The sequence below is a fragment of the Biomphalaria glabrata genome, chromosome 9 (assembly GCF_947242115.1).
Source record: "Biomphalaria glabrata chromosome 9, xgBioGlab47.1, whole genome shotgun sequence".
NCBI classification, from domain to species: domain Eukaryota; kingdom Metazoa; phylum Mollusca; class Gastropoda; family Planorbidae; genus Biomphalaria; species Biomphalaria glabrata.
Window position 1 is genome coordinate 36,538,322 of NC_074719.1, and position 16,236 is coordinate 36,554,557.

A 16,236-nucleotide genomic window follows, 5' to 3' on the forward strand; every position below is an offset into this window, starting at 1 on the left:
TCTGACAGAGTATTCATTACTGCTCTACTTAATGTTTGTATTGTGTAAGTAAGTCCTCAGGAAATCTGGTTGCTAAATGATGAGATTTGCTAATGAATGATTTATGTTGTCATTTTTTCCTTCTGATATTCACTGCATTCATATCATTTAAATAATTTAGTATGCTCTAAATGTGTTTTTTTTAATTTGTCTCTCCAACATTGAATTGGAATAGTCAATTTATTTTTACTACAGAATTTTGTAGCTTTCAGTTTTGTTTCCTGTGTTTCAATTGTTCTAACATTTCTGGTTCTCCTTGTTGCTTCATGTTCTCATGAAATCCTTTCTGCATTAACAGCAATGCATTGTTTGAATTCTTTGAAACTGTCTCATAGTGTTAAGGGGAGAGAATAGAAATTAACACTGTAGATTTCTTTTGTATATTACAATTTTTTTATATACATTTTTTTGTAAACACGGGCAGAGGTGCATTTGTGCCACAGTTCTTCATTAACATAAAAATAGTTTCAAGTATTTAAAATCTATAATGATAACATGTTTAAATAAGTGAACTTTAATTTGATTCTTAGTTTCAAAATGGAACACTTAATTCATTATTATTGCTTTCAATCGATTATCTCATCTTGCTAACCTTAGTATTTATATAGCAAATTTTCCAAATTTGTTTTGTATAAAGCTTATGTCAACTCACACAGTCTGTCTGGTTAAAAAGTTTGAACATGTTTTTCTTTCATCTTCCCATTCTCAGATCCAGGTAAAAATTTTGCACAATTATTCATTGAACCTGACAAGACATGAATCAATCAATAAAGTTAACCAATTAGTTAATTAATTGTTGGTGATTAACTGTTTTGATTTATATCAAAATAAGGGGAATAAATGCTACTTAATGAGAGATGTGGATTGGATGTATATATGGATTAATCCCCTTACGTTTGAAACGTTTTTTCTCCCACTTCCAATTTTGGGTAAAGTTGAAATTTTTCATAATTATTCATAGTCAATGACAATACACGAATTAATTCAAAAATTAACCAATTAGTTAATCATTTAGTGCTAATTAATCAATTTTGTTTTAGATAGCAGAATGGGAGCTAAACCATGTAATTTAGCGGTTCGTTCCCTTTGATAAGCATTGTTTTTAAAAAGTTTTTTTTTGTATTGCTTGTTTAAAACTTCAATCAGAAAAGAAGTATCATTGCTAAACATAGCATCTCATACAGCAAAAAAATGTCTTTGTCTGGAACTATATGTTAAAATGTCAATGTTCTATGCTGGATACTCGATAAGCTCCTCTCTAAAAGTCTAAACCACACTTTTGTATGTGTTATAGTATTATGTCTATGTATGTAGTATTAGTTTCCATTCTATATCTAGTTATTGATCTCATGCTTTGTGTCTGTTATTTTATCTGTTTAACTTGTGGTAAATAGGAGTAGAAATCAAAAGTTAGAATAATTACAGTAATGGTTTCTGTAATGGCCAGTTAAAAGATGTTTTAACCAGGCACATTTCATTGTCCTTATTGTTTATGTAATAATATTTTCTTAGTTCAAATATTTGTGTTATTATGTCAGTTAATTGTTTGAACTGATTGGTGCCTAATTATTGTCTTTTTTTCCCCCAGTTCTTTGTAACTTGCTTGAGACCATCATTGCATTTTGATGTGATCACAAACATATACTAGTTCATTTGTATAACACTGTTTCATTGTCGTCTCATATCTTTGTTGTGTGTAAAGAAAAAAAACAGTCTGATGCTCAATATAGTTAACGCGGGGCGTGGTAAACATTTTTGTTTTTCACATAAATGATGTGGTCAGGTGTGATTTAACACTGAATATGATATTTCATGTTTATCTGTGGTCCAATGCATGTTCAATGCTGTATTTATTTCATATTTATGTGGTCAGAATTGGTACACTTCAAACTTTATTTAAAAACTGGACACGGTACACTATATTGTTGATATTTATATATTGGTTTGTATTAACACCTTCCGCTACTTTTGTATCATGTTATGAAATAAATCCTCAATGTTTTACTGACTCTTGTGTTTTTGTTTAGTTCTTGTAAGATTTTTAAACTCAAACTTGATTTAAAAAAACACAAACAACAGAATTGTATTATTCTTATTCTTTTTTTTTTATTATTAACCATAGAAGTCCAATAAAAAATTCAAATGCATAACCCATTATGCAATAAACAAAAAGATAAAAAGTCATTATGGATCTTGTGTGATGAAAATGAGCTTTGAAAACATGGAGAAACAAAACCACATATACAAAACAATTCTTTCCCAGCCAACAAAAGAAACATACAGCTGGTAAAAATATGTACATTTCACTGAATGAAAACCTCTAATGATATAGAATCTAGGTGAAGAACAGATTAGGCTGAACAAAGTCATTAGACCAATGTGTGAGAGTCCACCTTTAGTTTTGTGATAAAAAGGTTTCTTGATTGGCCAACAGAAAAACATCACATTTACTTCTTGCTGACAATGTCATGGGCTAATATTTTAATGGCTAACTCAAGGACTTTTCTTAAGAGATGCGGGTAATGGGAGCATGAATAATATAGCTAAGAATAAAGCCTGGAATGACCAGGACAGAATTCTTGTTTTTTAAACCAAGTTTTTAGCTACAAGGGCATTTAATTGTAGACTTTCAACTTTGCTCTGAGAGTGATGGATACAAACATGCATCAATGTTGGTTTCATCAAGGCAGTGGTTACCGCAGGTCCTAATATTCCGCAACAGTATATTCACATAGGGTTAAAGGTCACTTAAATTTGTGGTGTGACTTCAAAAAATAAAAAAAAAAAGAAGCCATGAATGTTCAGTCTCAAAGAGCCTATTAAGATTTATGCTGATTTTTTGTTAAGCCTTTAAACCAAATAATGTAAGTTAGGGTAACCATATTACTTCAACATGAACTTCAATAAATAAACATGAAAAAATGGAAACAAAACATTAAAAGGACAAAAAAAAAACTACCTCATAATAAAAATATCCACCAAACCTGTGGTTGCTCCTTTGCAGCATTCACAAAGTGAGATCTTGCCCCCATTGTTCTGTCATAAAATTGGCAAAATGCTATTCATGACTTTAGGATATCTCTCAGCATTTTATTAGAACTACCAAAAGTGAGCAACCGTTAGGAATGAAATACATCAAACATTCACTTGCCCATTTGGCAGAAACACATTAAACCTCAAATTAATTATCAAAAGTTCAAAGAAAACTGGAGTGTCAAAACTTTGTACATTTATGTACACACACTCACACAAAATTCAATTGTAAATACAAAATTATTTTTTGCATTCACGTACAGGGGATTCCTGATAATTCAAACTCGCATAAATAAAAATTCTGCTTAACTTGAATTCTAATCATTTAATTTCCTTTCTTTGACCTTACTGAAAAAATAAAATATGTAGTCCTTTATGACCAGTTCCTGATAATCCAAATTTCCCAAGCTCATACAAAGCCAGCAGTTAATTCTGACATTGGTTCATCTCTATTATCACATTTTGTGTTTTTCATGTATGGCAAGTATGAGGTGTTATTGGGTGAGTGTACTATTGGAACTAAGATACCAATGCTTCAGAACTAAAAAAATAACTGGTCAAGAAAACCATTGCAAAGAAACATTTACTTTTAAACACTTTATCATATAAAATACTCCCAACATCCTGCACTCAATAAGGAAAAAAACTTTGTTATAAATTTTTAAAAGCTGTACAATAAGTTAAAATGTCAAATATCACATAGAACTGAAATAATTACTGTTTTAAAATAAATAGACTTCAAGATGTAGAAAGAAGAAGAAAATCATTTTCAAATATTAATCATTACAAAAATATTAAACAAGATAAATTCTGAAACAATATTTATCCCTTTTTACTTCTGCCTAAAACTCACAACTCTGTCGCCTGGATATCCATCTGTAACAACGGCATTGGGTCAACATCCTTCAACACACTGGACTGTTTTAACTGGAGCCTGAATACTGGACCACTATGATGACTGAGAATTGAACAACAAAGACAAAACTTCATTGAATAATTATTGAAATAAATGAGAGAATAATTAACTAGCCAATGAAAACAATTTAATTAATAAATTATTGACTATAAAAAAAAAAAAAAAGAAAATGATGTGCTAACATTTTATCAAGATCAGTGTTCCTTTATTTTAAGTAAGTATTGGACCGCATTAAATATATTGGAAAATCTAACATCTTTATGAGACAGAATAAGAACTCCAAAGTAGAGAGTAGAAAACTGATGGGAAAATCACGGGTGTACGCATAAGAACCAATAATATCAATAATTCCACAGGTTCTTAAGTCATTACATTTATTGTAAAGATGATGGGAATTATTACAAAATCTAACATAATTTAAAATAACCTAAGTGTGGTAATGAAAGATTTAACTTAGTCAAGTTTTGAAACAATTTGATTATATCCTTGGTTATTGACTAGAGCCAACTTAATCCAAATGCTACTATAAAGATTTCTGTAATTTTAAAATCCTTTTTTCTTTGGCCATTTCATCAATTATAAGATTGTAAATCAGCTGAGGTGGTTAAGACTGTAAACTGGTTAAAAAATAACTTAAATACCCCTTTCAGACCTTGCGATCTATAGGGCAGATGTAGGTGTCTTTACTGCCTTTACTTTCCCCAACTAATGTCAGGCATCCATAAGATTTGGGTGGACTCAGGTATGTCTTAAAAAACCTAAAGCTAAAAATCTCCTCAGTCTTCACTGAAATTCAAACCTAAGACACCTCAGTTTGGAAGCCAAGCTATTTATCACTCAGCCATCATGCCCCCTTAAATGGGTTTAGAAAATGTGAAAATGTGTAAAGCTCTAAAATGTTATGTTTTACATGCTTCAGATCTGATTTGAACATAGTCACATTCTAGCCCAAACCCTTAACAGAATGACAGGGGACAGTGGCAGGCAGGGATAAAAAACCAGGATCATAGAGACTATTGAAAGACAGTTCAAAGCACATACCACACATACAGACAGCCATCATGACAGCAAAAAAACAAAGAGAGAAAAATGCGGAGTTTCAGTTAAAAAAAACACAGAAAAACTTACTGACAATAATTGTAATAATAACAACAACAACACCAGCAATGATCAGCTTCATCTGAAAAAGAAACAAAATAGTTTGGAGAGTGTTAGTCAAACTGAAATGAAACATCACATCAGTTAATTTATATTTAAAATATATTACAAACATTTGTTTAGCCCTTCATTATCCACCATATACAATTCCACCAATTATGGATACTTGTCAACTCCAAAAAATCCATTTTCTATAAGTTTGGGGGTGGGTTAGCAGAGTGGTACAACACTTGTCTTTCAAATTGCGAGGTCTTGAGTTCAAACAAATTCAGATCCCAGAGAAAACTGATATTATGAACATTGGGATTTCAGTAAACCTCAGAATCAACCCAACTCTGATATGTAACTGATAAAATAATATACAAAACCATAATAAGACCAGCAGCAATGTATGCAAGTGAGACCTGGACACTGACTAAGACATCAGAAAATTTACTTAATAATTGGGAACGAAAAATTCTTAGGAAAATCTATGGTGCCATACAGGATGAAACAGGGTGGAGAACACGCACTAACCATGAGATATATCAATTATATGAAGACCCACCAATAGTGAAATAAAAAAGAACAGACTACGTTGGGCAGGTCACCTTGAAAGAATTTCAGATAACAGAGGAGCGAAAATCATATACAGGCAAAAACCAAAACGCAGGCAACCCAAAGGCAGACCCCGAATGCGATGGATTGATGATGTAGAAGCTGATCTGCAACAGCTTGGGGTTAGGGCGTGGAGACGAAAGGCCCAGGAGAGATCTGAATGGAAGGATGTGTTGAAGCAGGCCAGAGCCCTTCATGGGCTGTAGCGCCACTGGGATGGATGGATGGAAATGCGGATGGCTACAAGAAACCCTGCTAACTGTAAGCCAAGGAAACAGATGAGCTTGCCATCATCTGCCCCTAAAGACCACAAGGTCTGAAAGGGGTCACTTTCCTTACTTACTACCATACACTCTTGTTGAAGTACTGGCTGTGTTGGCCAGTGTGTAATACAAATAGAAGTCACAGATATTGAGCAAGAAAAGAGTGAATTTAGGATATCCTTGATATAGCTTTCCTTTCTTTTTGCTATCAGCCAAAAAACAAAAAAATAAAAGATATATTGTTTCTTTTTTGTTTGCACCAAACAGGATGAGTGATCTAAGTCTAAGTAAGTGAGGTTAGTACTGTAATCCTAGCCTAAAAAGTTGTATGAAATAATAAAATTTACTAAATATCTAGAGGCCCCCCCCCCCCAACCAAAAAAAAAAAGTTTCCTACTCTGCAGTTCTTCCACCACATGGCTTTATGAAGATTTTTAGATCTGGTCCTGAACATGTCTGAATGACTTGATAAACTCTCTGGAGACAAACACAGAAGAAAAAAAGTTAAAAACATTCTAAAATGTGATAAAATATCTATGCAGTTAATACACAAAATACTTTAAAACTGAAGACAAAAATAAAATAAAATGAAAATTTTACAATAATTTGCACAAGAAAAAAATGGTTTTGTTGTTGAAAAAAGAAATAAAAGAATTAACAAATTAACTATAGACCTGTATCTCTCTTGTTACTGCTCCAATCTCAAGGCCAAGAGAGGTTAACCTCATAATTGCATTAGAGTACTTAGAAATATAGTCTCAACTCTCACAACATTCGTTCAACTGGTAGATAAAGTCTACAGAGAGAAAACAATTTTTTTTAGCTCTATTCATAAATCTGACCCAGAATTGAACATTCCTCTTCAAATACTAAAAATCTGTATGCAGAGTGTATATCAAGGCCTCCATTGAACAAGTGAAGATGTATTATATAAGACAGGTTATTATTTAAGATGCTGAATAGGATGTTATTTCTCCATTACATGACCAGCTGCTATATTTTTTTACTTCCTGTGGTTAAACCATACAGTTAAAGGGAAAACAAAATTTAAACACAGAGCTGTTCTCACAAAATACATATTTAGATCTAGCACTGACCAGATTTGTCTTGTAAATCTTCCAGCCGGTCTCCTCTCTCAATGACTTTGTTCACATTGGACTTCATGATGTCCACAACTTCCTCCACTTGCCCATGAAGTCTGTCCAACAAAAATACAAGTCACTAAACACACAAACATTTTCTTTATTTAGCATATACAGTTTTACTTTTAAAGGTTGCAGAGCTTAGATAGTGAGGATGGATTGGCCACACGCTAAGAAAAGTTGCTGCACCGGCCTTAAATTGGAACTCCCAGGACACAAGAGAGTAGAGGTAGACCAAAAAAGAACATGGCCACGCAGTGTACTAGATGAAGCAGAGAAGACAGGAAATAGCTGGGAAGCCATTTAAAAAAAAAAAGAGAATGGAGAAAGTGGTATGTTTCTACCGAGGCCTTATTTCCCATGAAAAACACAAAGGGCAGGTGATGATAATAGACAGTTTCAAGTTTTAAACTTCTGCTTTCTTTTCTGTTGAGTCTCTACTTAATTTTTAAGCCATTTGAACATTTTCTTGCAAAATTTAGTTCTTGAGGTAAAGCTCTATCACAGACAAAGAAATGATAATTAGGAATTTTAAAAAATCTAAGCTAAAATGTGTTACTTGAGCACTAGGCCGTAAGCAGCCATTAGATGCACAGCCTAAAATGTGATTGGACTAGTGTGGAATTTTAAGTTAGCAAAGGTACACTTTTAAAAAATAATAATAATAACAAAAGGAAGCAGTTTAAATCATTTTTTTTTAATAAAAGAAGATAAATAAATAAATTAATAAATAATATGATTCTTCATTTACCTGTTGATTTTAGGGTCAGATTTAAGTTTGTCTGTGTTAACTCGAGGCCCTCTGAAAGAAAGAAATCCAGTTATGTGGAATCATAGAGCTTAAATAGCTATGTGTTTGTAGACTTTGTTTTCCTACCTACAATTAAAAATAAATAAATTTTGGTCTTCATTTGAGAAAAGACTAGAATTGTAGAGTGTTGTACTTTGTTCCAGGTGTTCTTCTGAGTTCTACTTTCTAGTCCAAACATCCGGCAGACAACAGGGTATAAACCAGAGACCATAGAGAGGTCTGAATGGCAGTCCAGCACCCATACTGCACAACCAGGCAGCCATTTAAGTAGAGTATATCATAACAATAAATACACTTTTCTGCCTGCATCATTCAAAGCTTAATGCAATATACATTTAATCCTAAAGCTCAGGTCAAAACTAGATCTAAATCCTATTTAAGGTCTAACTTTATGTTCTCCCCCAACCTTTACAAATCTTTCTGCCAATTGAAATCATTTCTTTAGCAACAGCAACTAATAATACTCATGAAAATATTGAACACTTACTTCAAGAAGAAGTCCTCATCATCAGAATTTCCATCCAAGAGTCCTCGCTTAAAAGGATGAAAAGAAAAGTACACAAACTTTTTTACTTAGAATAGAGTAAGAAGGCTATGTTAGTACTGAATCAATGTTACCACTAAATCTTGGGAGAAACATAGAAGTAACAAGAAAAACATAAAAATACTTTTAAAAAAAACAACAACAACAGACTATTAGCTTATATTAAGTGTAATTGTATCAATTAGTTTGGATCAGTCACGTCATGTAATTAAATTTGAAATATATTTTAGACTAACAATAATAAATCTGTGCGATTACAAACTTTTTACCAATTGTTTTTGTTTAGCCAATTTCATGCTGGGTGAATGTTACAGTGATCGCTTTAAAAAAAAATTTGCAGCTTGCATTCGAACTCAGGGCTCAAGCCTCCTCAAGGGGACTAATTCAACTTATACCACCACATCAGTCAAGTATAATATCTTTCCCTTGTTGATACCAAACAATATATAGTTAATTTCAAATAGTGAATTAACAGATTGATTCATTTTTTAAAATTGATTCATGTTTTATCAGGTACAAGAAATAATTATGCAAAATGCCAATTTGATCCGAGATTGGGTGTGGGAGAAATAACGTACACAACTTTTTACCACACAGACAGACAGAAAGACAGAATTAATGTAAGCATAATGAAAATCACTTTAAGTAGTTTCGAGATATTAGACTTTTTGGCTTATAATCAATATATAAATATATACATATAAGCAATATAAGAATACATTTAAGATGAGGTTTACATTTATGCAATCAGAAGACTAAAACTGATCGCGCTCCCCTTCCAATCACAATATAAATATGTAGTAATTTGCAAGCATTTTTTCTTTTAATTTGATTATGCATAAAATTTATTTAAAAATTTAAACTGTAAATTGTAACAAATTTAATAGCTAAATCTCCACCCAAAAAAATAATTTTCGCAACAACAACAAAGAAATATGAAATTTTAACATACTCTCTCAGCTTCTTGTGATCCAGCCCTGTCTGAGCCATCTGGTATTCTTGCAAACTTTGGAGGCATTTTGTAGTAAACTGTCATACAAGAAAAAAAAATTCACTACGAAATTTAGATCCAGACATTGACAAGACTGACTTGAATATTTGAAACAAACACAGGTAATGACAACTATATGAAGTATGGATAATGGATGATTTCACATACTTGTTCCTATTTCTAGAATGGTAATAGTTAGACCTATCATACAAAATATATCTAGGATAAGTAGCCCTAATACAGTGGATATTAACATTTCTCTTCCAATACCTATATTCATACAATAATATTTTCTAATAAACTTCATGTAAAAAAATCAGAAATCAGTAAAATTTGAATACAAAATATAACAATTTATTAAAATTCTAAGATTCATTGGCCTTTATTTTAAAAGTCTCTGTCTCTACAGTCTACATCAATTTGGAGTTTGGAGACACCTATGTCCTAGTCAATGATTTGATATATCACTATTACTACACTTGTATCATGATCTGGCAATTTAAAAAAAATTGCTTTTATTGAGCACATCTTTCATGCTTATAGCATCCTAGGTGCATTATTGTTCAATTACTTTTATGAGAGCAGTGGGGGGAGAGGTATTTGGGAGACTAGCCTAGTGACCATAGTCTGCCACATGATAAATGCATAACTTGCAAAGTTGTGAGGGTAATGTGTCTGCGGTGTGACTTGATCTGTTAATTCTGTTATATGGGCACTATGTATGAGTAAATATATGCCAAACAGAAGAGTTTCTAGATCTATGGCAATATTGTCAATATATAAAAACTATTATGATATAGAATCTGATTATGATTATCATTTTATGGAGTCATTCCGATTGTAATCTAAGAAGACTAAACTAAGTCTAACTAGTCTAACTTCTAAGGACTAGAATCTAGATTGACTAGATTTTTTTTAAAATCTAGAATCTAGATGACTAGAGATAGATCTAGACTAGAATAAGTCACTAGATCTAGTACTAGAGTAACTTACATCTATCGAACACCTTCGTTTTAAGGTACTTATCGAACACCCCATTGTATTTTTTAAAATTCTCCTTTATTTCGATGATTATAAAGAAACTAGTCCATTCTTATTGTGCATCGTCCATTTCTTGATAGTTAAGTTATAATTAGTTTCATTTTCACCCGAGGATAATTTTTTTACTTATATTCAAAGTGCATTGGTAATATTGGTATAAAAATTTCACATTTTTTGAACTCTTGGGAAGAGTGGAGTGAGTCTCGGGTTAAGGGTATTTTTTAATGCTAATGATGCTTCAGCTCAAAAAAACTATATAATACGCTTCTAATTAGGCTGAGAAATATTTACAACTATTTATTTGAAAGTGTCCTTTGTTACCTAAACATGAAAATTGAGGTTTAAAAAGGGGGTGTTCGATAATAGCAGTTTTTATATAAGCAATCTCAGCTTCGTAAGATATCGAACGCCATTTTAATGTTAAAAATAAACATCAAAGGGATATAACCCAAAGAAGACAAAATATTTAAATTATATATTTTTTAATTGTTATTTTTTTAAATAATGTAATGCAAAGTACAGATATAAATTAATCATATGTTACAATTTCTATTAGTTATTTGTGGTTTACCGTAAATGTGCTATATTTTTTTAAGTAAATAGATTTACATCGATATATGCACTAATTGTACCCATTTTAAAAGCTTGATTTTATGACACATATATTACAGCTAGATGCTAATAGTATGAACGCCACATTATAATGGAATGTAGTCAGTTTTTGTTTCTTTTTCAGATGCCCCATTCTATTAACTTCTGAATTATGTGTTATAAACCAATACCTAGCGCATGTGCTTGATGTGAAGAGATATTAATAAAACGAAAGGGCAAAGGGGGAGGTATAGAATGCAGATATGGTATTTTGAAATAAAAATGTCTTGGGCAGGTAAAAAAAAAAGGTCGGGGAGGGGGTGGGGGAGAGAAACAGTCAAGACACTGTATCCAGAGATCATCAATAATTGATCGACCATTAGAATGTGACGTCAGCCTCAAATACATAGTCAGTTGTGCTTCTCGATCTAGACGTGTGGCGCCGGGTCTATAAAATTATTTATATATATATATATATATATATATATATATATATATATATATATATATATATATATATTAATGCGCTACAAAGACACTCCTTTGAAACATCACAAATACACAAAAATAATAACAATAACGCATTTAACCACTCTCTTATTCTGCCTACACCCCCTTACCCGCGCTTCCACTCTCCAACATTCACACTTTTTCAGTGCAAAGTAACAACGTAAATTTCAAGACTCACTCCAAACGCAGCCACCAGACTAACACACAACAAAAAAAAAATGGTCAGTGATAGAGTAACACACAGGTGTAAACCAGGCCATCAACACAGCCCCAAAACATTGTTCAAGTTGTAGTAAGAACAATGTTGAGGGGAAAGGGGGAGGAGCCATCAGTCGAGTACCTACGGTCAAGCCGCTAATTAGGTCACAAACACTAGGCATGATAGATACGTAGTATATATAGTTATGTTGTTTGTGTGTGTGTGTGACAAATACTAAGCGTGCTCTAAAATACGTTGTTTGTTTTTTTTTTGGTCAACCAGGTGGTTTAGGGAGGGCGGATTTATCTACATCTATAGGTAACACAGCTTGCAAGCTACCATAGCTTTTCAACACCCCCCCCCCTCCCCGACAGATCGAAAAATATCTAGCACTGACTTTTAGGCTGTTACATACACTGAGCGTGCTAGATCGGCGGCTAGTTACGTAGGGCCGCGTACCGTATGTTTTGTTTTTAGGTCAACCAAGTAAACTGTTGTGTCCTGCAATGACTTGGGGAGGGCGGGATTATCTATTGGCTACCAAAGCTTATTAGGCTCTCCCTCAAATAAATAATATCTGGATTTAATTTATTAATGGCCTTATGTCTCAAAATAGCTTAGACCTAAATAAGTACTACGGTAATGCGTTACTGGGCTTAGCACCGTCAGTTTCTAAGCAGAGCTGATCAGTGAAAGATTCCTTCGATGTGGACCATTTGAAAATGACTAAAAATCTGTCTTTCTTGACATGGCGTAAATAGAAAATGATATAAATAAAAAAAATATAGATTATAACACTTTTGAAACACCATACTTTTCACAAAATTTTAGGATTATAACACTTTTAAAACACCATACTTCTCGTGTGTTCGATAAGTTCTTCATATGTTCGATAAAGCTAAAAAAGTGTTCGATAATTTAAGCTTTTGAAATCATCAACCTGACCCATTTTAACATCAAATATAAGTTTAACTATGAGTAGTAATAGAATAAAACATGTCTACTTTTTAAGAAAAATGGATGAGGAGTTCACAGATACAATCAGTTTTTTTCTAGGTCTAATTTTTACGGAGATACACAAATTCAAACATAAAAAATGTCGGCGAATGAGCTTAACTTGTTCGATAAACGTAAGTTACTGTAGTACTGAAGTACTCAGTAGTAGTCTAGACTAGAAAAGCAGATTTAAGATTAGATCTATTTCTAAGTCTAGAACTCTAGATTCTAGATCTATGTCGTCTATGTGACACGATGTCGTCTATCATCTAGATATTTATATGTCTAAGTCGACTAAGTCTCTAACTCTAAGTGACTAGATGATAGTAGTCTAGTAGTCTGACTCAGTCTGAGTACTCTGAGTAGATCCAAGACTGCGGCAAAACTTATGGCCTTATCATGCCTTATCATAAGGCATAAGGCTTAGTTATGGTAATATAAATTTATAAATTAATTTTAAATGGTATCTAAAAAAAAGTAAGTATGATACTTTAATGATAATGATAGTGATAGTATCATTTAGATCTAGATCTACTAGTATCTAGAGTAACTTACATCTATCGAACACCTTCGTTTTAAGGTACTTATCGAACACCCCATTGTATTTTTTTAAATTCTCCTTTATTTCGATGATTATAAAGAAACTAGTCCATTTTAATTGTGCATCGTCCATTTCTTGATAGTTAAGTTATAATTAGTTTCATTTTCACCCGAGGATCATTTTTTTACTTATATTCAAAGTGCATTGGTAATATTGGTATAAAAATTTCACATTTTTTGAACTCTTGGGAAGAGTGGAGTGAGTCTCGGGTTAAGGGTATTTTTTAATGCTAATGATGCTTCAGCTCAAAAAAACTATATAATACGCTTCTAATTAGGCTGAGACATATTTACAACTATTTATTTGAAAGTGTCCTTTGTTACCTAAACATGAAAATTGAGGTTTAAAAAGGGGGTGTTCGATAATAGCAGTTTTTATATAAGCAATCTCAGCTTCGTAAGATATCGAACGCCATTTTAATGTTAAAAATAAACATCAAAGGGATATAACCCAAAGAAGACAAAATATTTAAATTATATATTTTTTAATTGTTATTTTTTAAAATAATGTAATGCAAAGTACAGATATAAATTAATCATATGTTACAATTTGTATCAGCTATTTGTGGTTTACCGTAAATGTGCTATATTTTTTTAAGTAAATAGATTTACATCGATATGCACTAATTGTACCCATTTTAAAAGCTTGATTTTATGACACATATATTATAGCTTGATGCTAATAGTAACCATGTCGCACTACAGTGAGAAACAGAGTGGAATGTATTCAGTTGTGGAATGTATTCAGTTGTTGTTTCTTTTTCAGATGCCCCATTCTATTAACTTCTGAATTTGCCCCATTCTATTAACTTCTGAATTATGTGTTATAAACCAATACCTAGCGCATGTGCTTGATGTGAAGAGATATTAATAAAACGAAAGGGCAAAGGGGGAGGTATAGAATGCAGATATGGTATTTTGAAATAAAAATGTCTTGGGCAGGTAAAAAAAAAAGGTCGGGGGATGGGGGAGAGAAATAGTCAAGACACTGTATCCAGAGATCATCAATAATTGATCGACCATTAGAAAAATATTTGACGTCAGCCTCAAATACAAGAGTCAGTTGTGCTTCTCAATCTAGACGTGTGGCGCCGGGTCTATAAAATTAAATATATATATATATTTTTGCCATAAAGTATGATAAAGCTCATAATGCGCTACAAAGACACTCCTTTGAAACATCACAAATACACAAAATAATAACAATAACACCTTTAACCACTCTCTTATTCTGCCTACACCCCCTTACCCGCGATTCCACTCTCCAACATTCACACTTTTTCAGTGCAAAGTAACAACGTAAATATCAAGACTCAATCCAAACGCAGCCACCAGACTAACACACAACAACAAAAAAATGGTCAGTGATAGCGTAACACACAGGTGTAAACCAGGCCATCAACACGGCCCCAAAACATTGTTCAAGTTGTAGTAAGAACAATGTTGAGGGGAAAGGGGGAGGAGCCATCAGTCGAGTACCTACGGTCAAGCCGCTAATTAGGTCACAAACACTAGGCATGATAGATACGTAGTATATATAGATATGTTGTTTTTGTGTGTGTGTGACAAATACTAAGTGTGCTCTAAAATACGGGTTTTTTTTTGTTTTTTTTTTTGGTCAACCAGGTGGTTTAGGGAGGGCGGATTTATCTACATCTATAGGTAACACAGCTTGCAAGCTACCATAGCTTTTCAGCACCCCCTTCCCCGCCCAGATCGAAAAATATCTAGCACTGACTTTTGGGCTGTTACATACACTGAGCGTGCTAGATCGGTGGCGGCTAGTTACGTAGGGCCGCGTACCGTATGTTTTGTTTTTAGGTCAACCAAGTAAACTGTTGTGTCCTGCAATGACTTGGGGAAAGCGGGATTATCTATTGGCTACCAAAGCTTATTAGGCTCTCCCTCAAATAAATAATATCTGGATTTAATTTATTAATGGCCTTATGTCTCAAAATAGCTTAGACCTAAATAAGTACTACGGTAATGCGTTACTGGGCTTAGCACCGTCAGTTTCTAAGCAGAGCTGATCAGTGATAGATTCCTTCGATGTGGACCATTTGAAAATGACTAAAAATCTGTCTTTCTTGACATGGCGTAAAAAGAAAATGATATAAATAAATAAAAAATATAGATTATAACACTTTTGAAACACCATACTTTTCACAAAATTTTAAGATTATAACACTTTTAAAACACCATACTTCTCGTGTGTTCGATAAGTTCTTAATATGTTCGATAAGATAAGATAAAGGTTAAAAAGTGTTCGATAATTTAAGCTTTTGAAATCATCAACCTGACCCATTTTAACATCAAATATAAGTTTAACTATGAGTAGTAATAGAATAAAACATGTCTACTTTTTAAGAAAAATGGATGAGGAGTTCATAGATACAATCAGTTTTTTTCTAGGTCTAATTTTTACGGAGATACACAAATTCAAACATAAAAAATGTCGACGAATGAGCTTAACTTGTTCGATAAACGTAAGTTACTGTAGTAAAAGTATGAATATGATTTATATAATAGATTTATATCTTAGTTCTAGAGTCTAAATAAAGGCAATAAAGCAGAATTACCCAAAATCCTAAGTCTATAGATCTAATCTACAACCTAGTTACCAATCTGGTGTATAATGAACTTAGATCTAGACTTGGACTATCTAGATTTAGATATATTTATAGATCTAGCAACCAAATACTTCAAATAGTAAATATTATTTACATTACAAATGACGTTTAAACGGAAACGGAAGTCTTAGAACTCTCCTGTTCTGTAATGGAAAAAATTGCTTTTTTTTATTTT

At 32.6% G+C, this 16,236-nt stretch overlaps 1 protein-coding gene across 3 annotated transcripts; it reads right to left on the minus strand.

Annotated features, from left to right (window-relative positions):
* Positions 1-2,120: 2,120 nt before the first annotated feature.
* LOC106056342 (vesicle-associated membrane protein 4-like) lies at positions 2,121-16,194 on the minus strand. 3 transcript variants are annotated; one of them, XM_056042810.1, is made up of 8 exons: positions 16,156-16,194; positions 9,456-9,532; positions 8,447-8,493; positions 7,900-7,950; positions 7,104-7,204; positions 6,404-6,483; positions 5,117-5,168; positions 2,121-4,030 (listed from the first exon to the last, which is right to left on the minus strand). In XM_056042810.1, exons 2-8 carry the CDS (start codon positions 9,519-9,521, stop codon positions 3,996-3,998), a joined length of 432 nt encoding a protein of 143 aa, XP_055898785.1. In that variant the 5' UTR covers positions 9,522-9,532; positions 16,156-16,194; the 3' UTR covers positions 2,121-3,995. The 3 variants fall into 3 exon arrangements, with proteins under 3 accessions (XP_055898785.1, XP_055898783.1, XP_055898784.1); XM_056042808.1 differs by having other exon boundaries at positions 16,011-16,188; XM_056042809.1 differs by having other exon boundaries at positions 16,053-16,172.
* Between the last annotated feature and the right edge of the window lie 42 nt (positions 16,195-16,236).

Bases quoted from the DNA above. Each gene is read 5' to 3' on its own strand.
- LOC106056342 (XM_056042810.1), bottom strand. From the start codon at position 9,521: ATGCCTCCAAAGTTTGCAAGAATACCAGATGGCTCAGACAGGGCTGGA. The intron at 8,494-9,455 runs GTATGTTAAAAT...CATCCTTTTAAG, and splicing joins GATCACAAGAAGCTGAGAGA to CGAGGACTCTTGGATGGAAA. The intron at 6,484-7,103 runs GTCAGTGCTAGA...GTTTGTCTCCAG, and splicing joins AGATTTACAAGACAAATCTG to AGAGTTTATCAAGTCATTCA.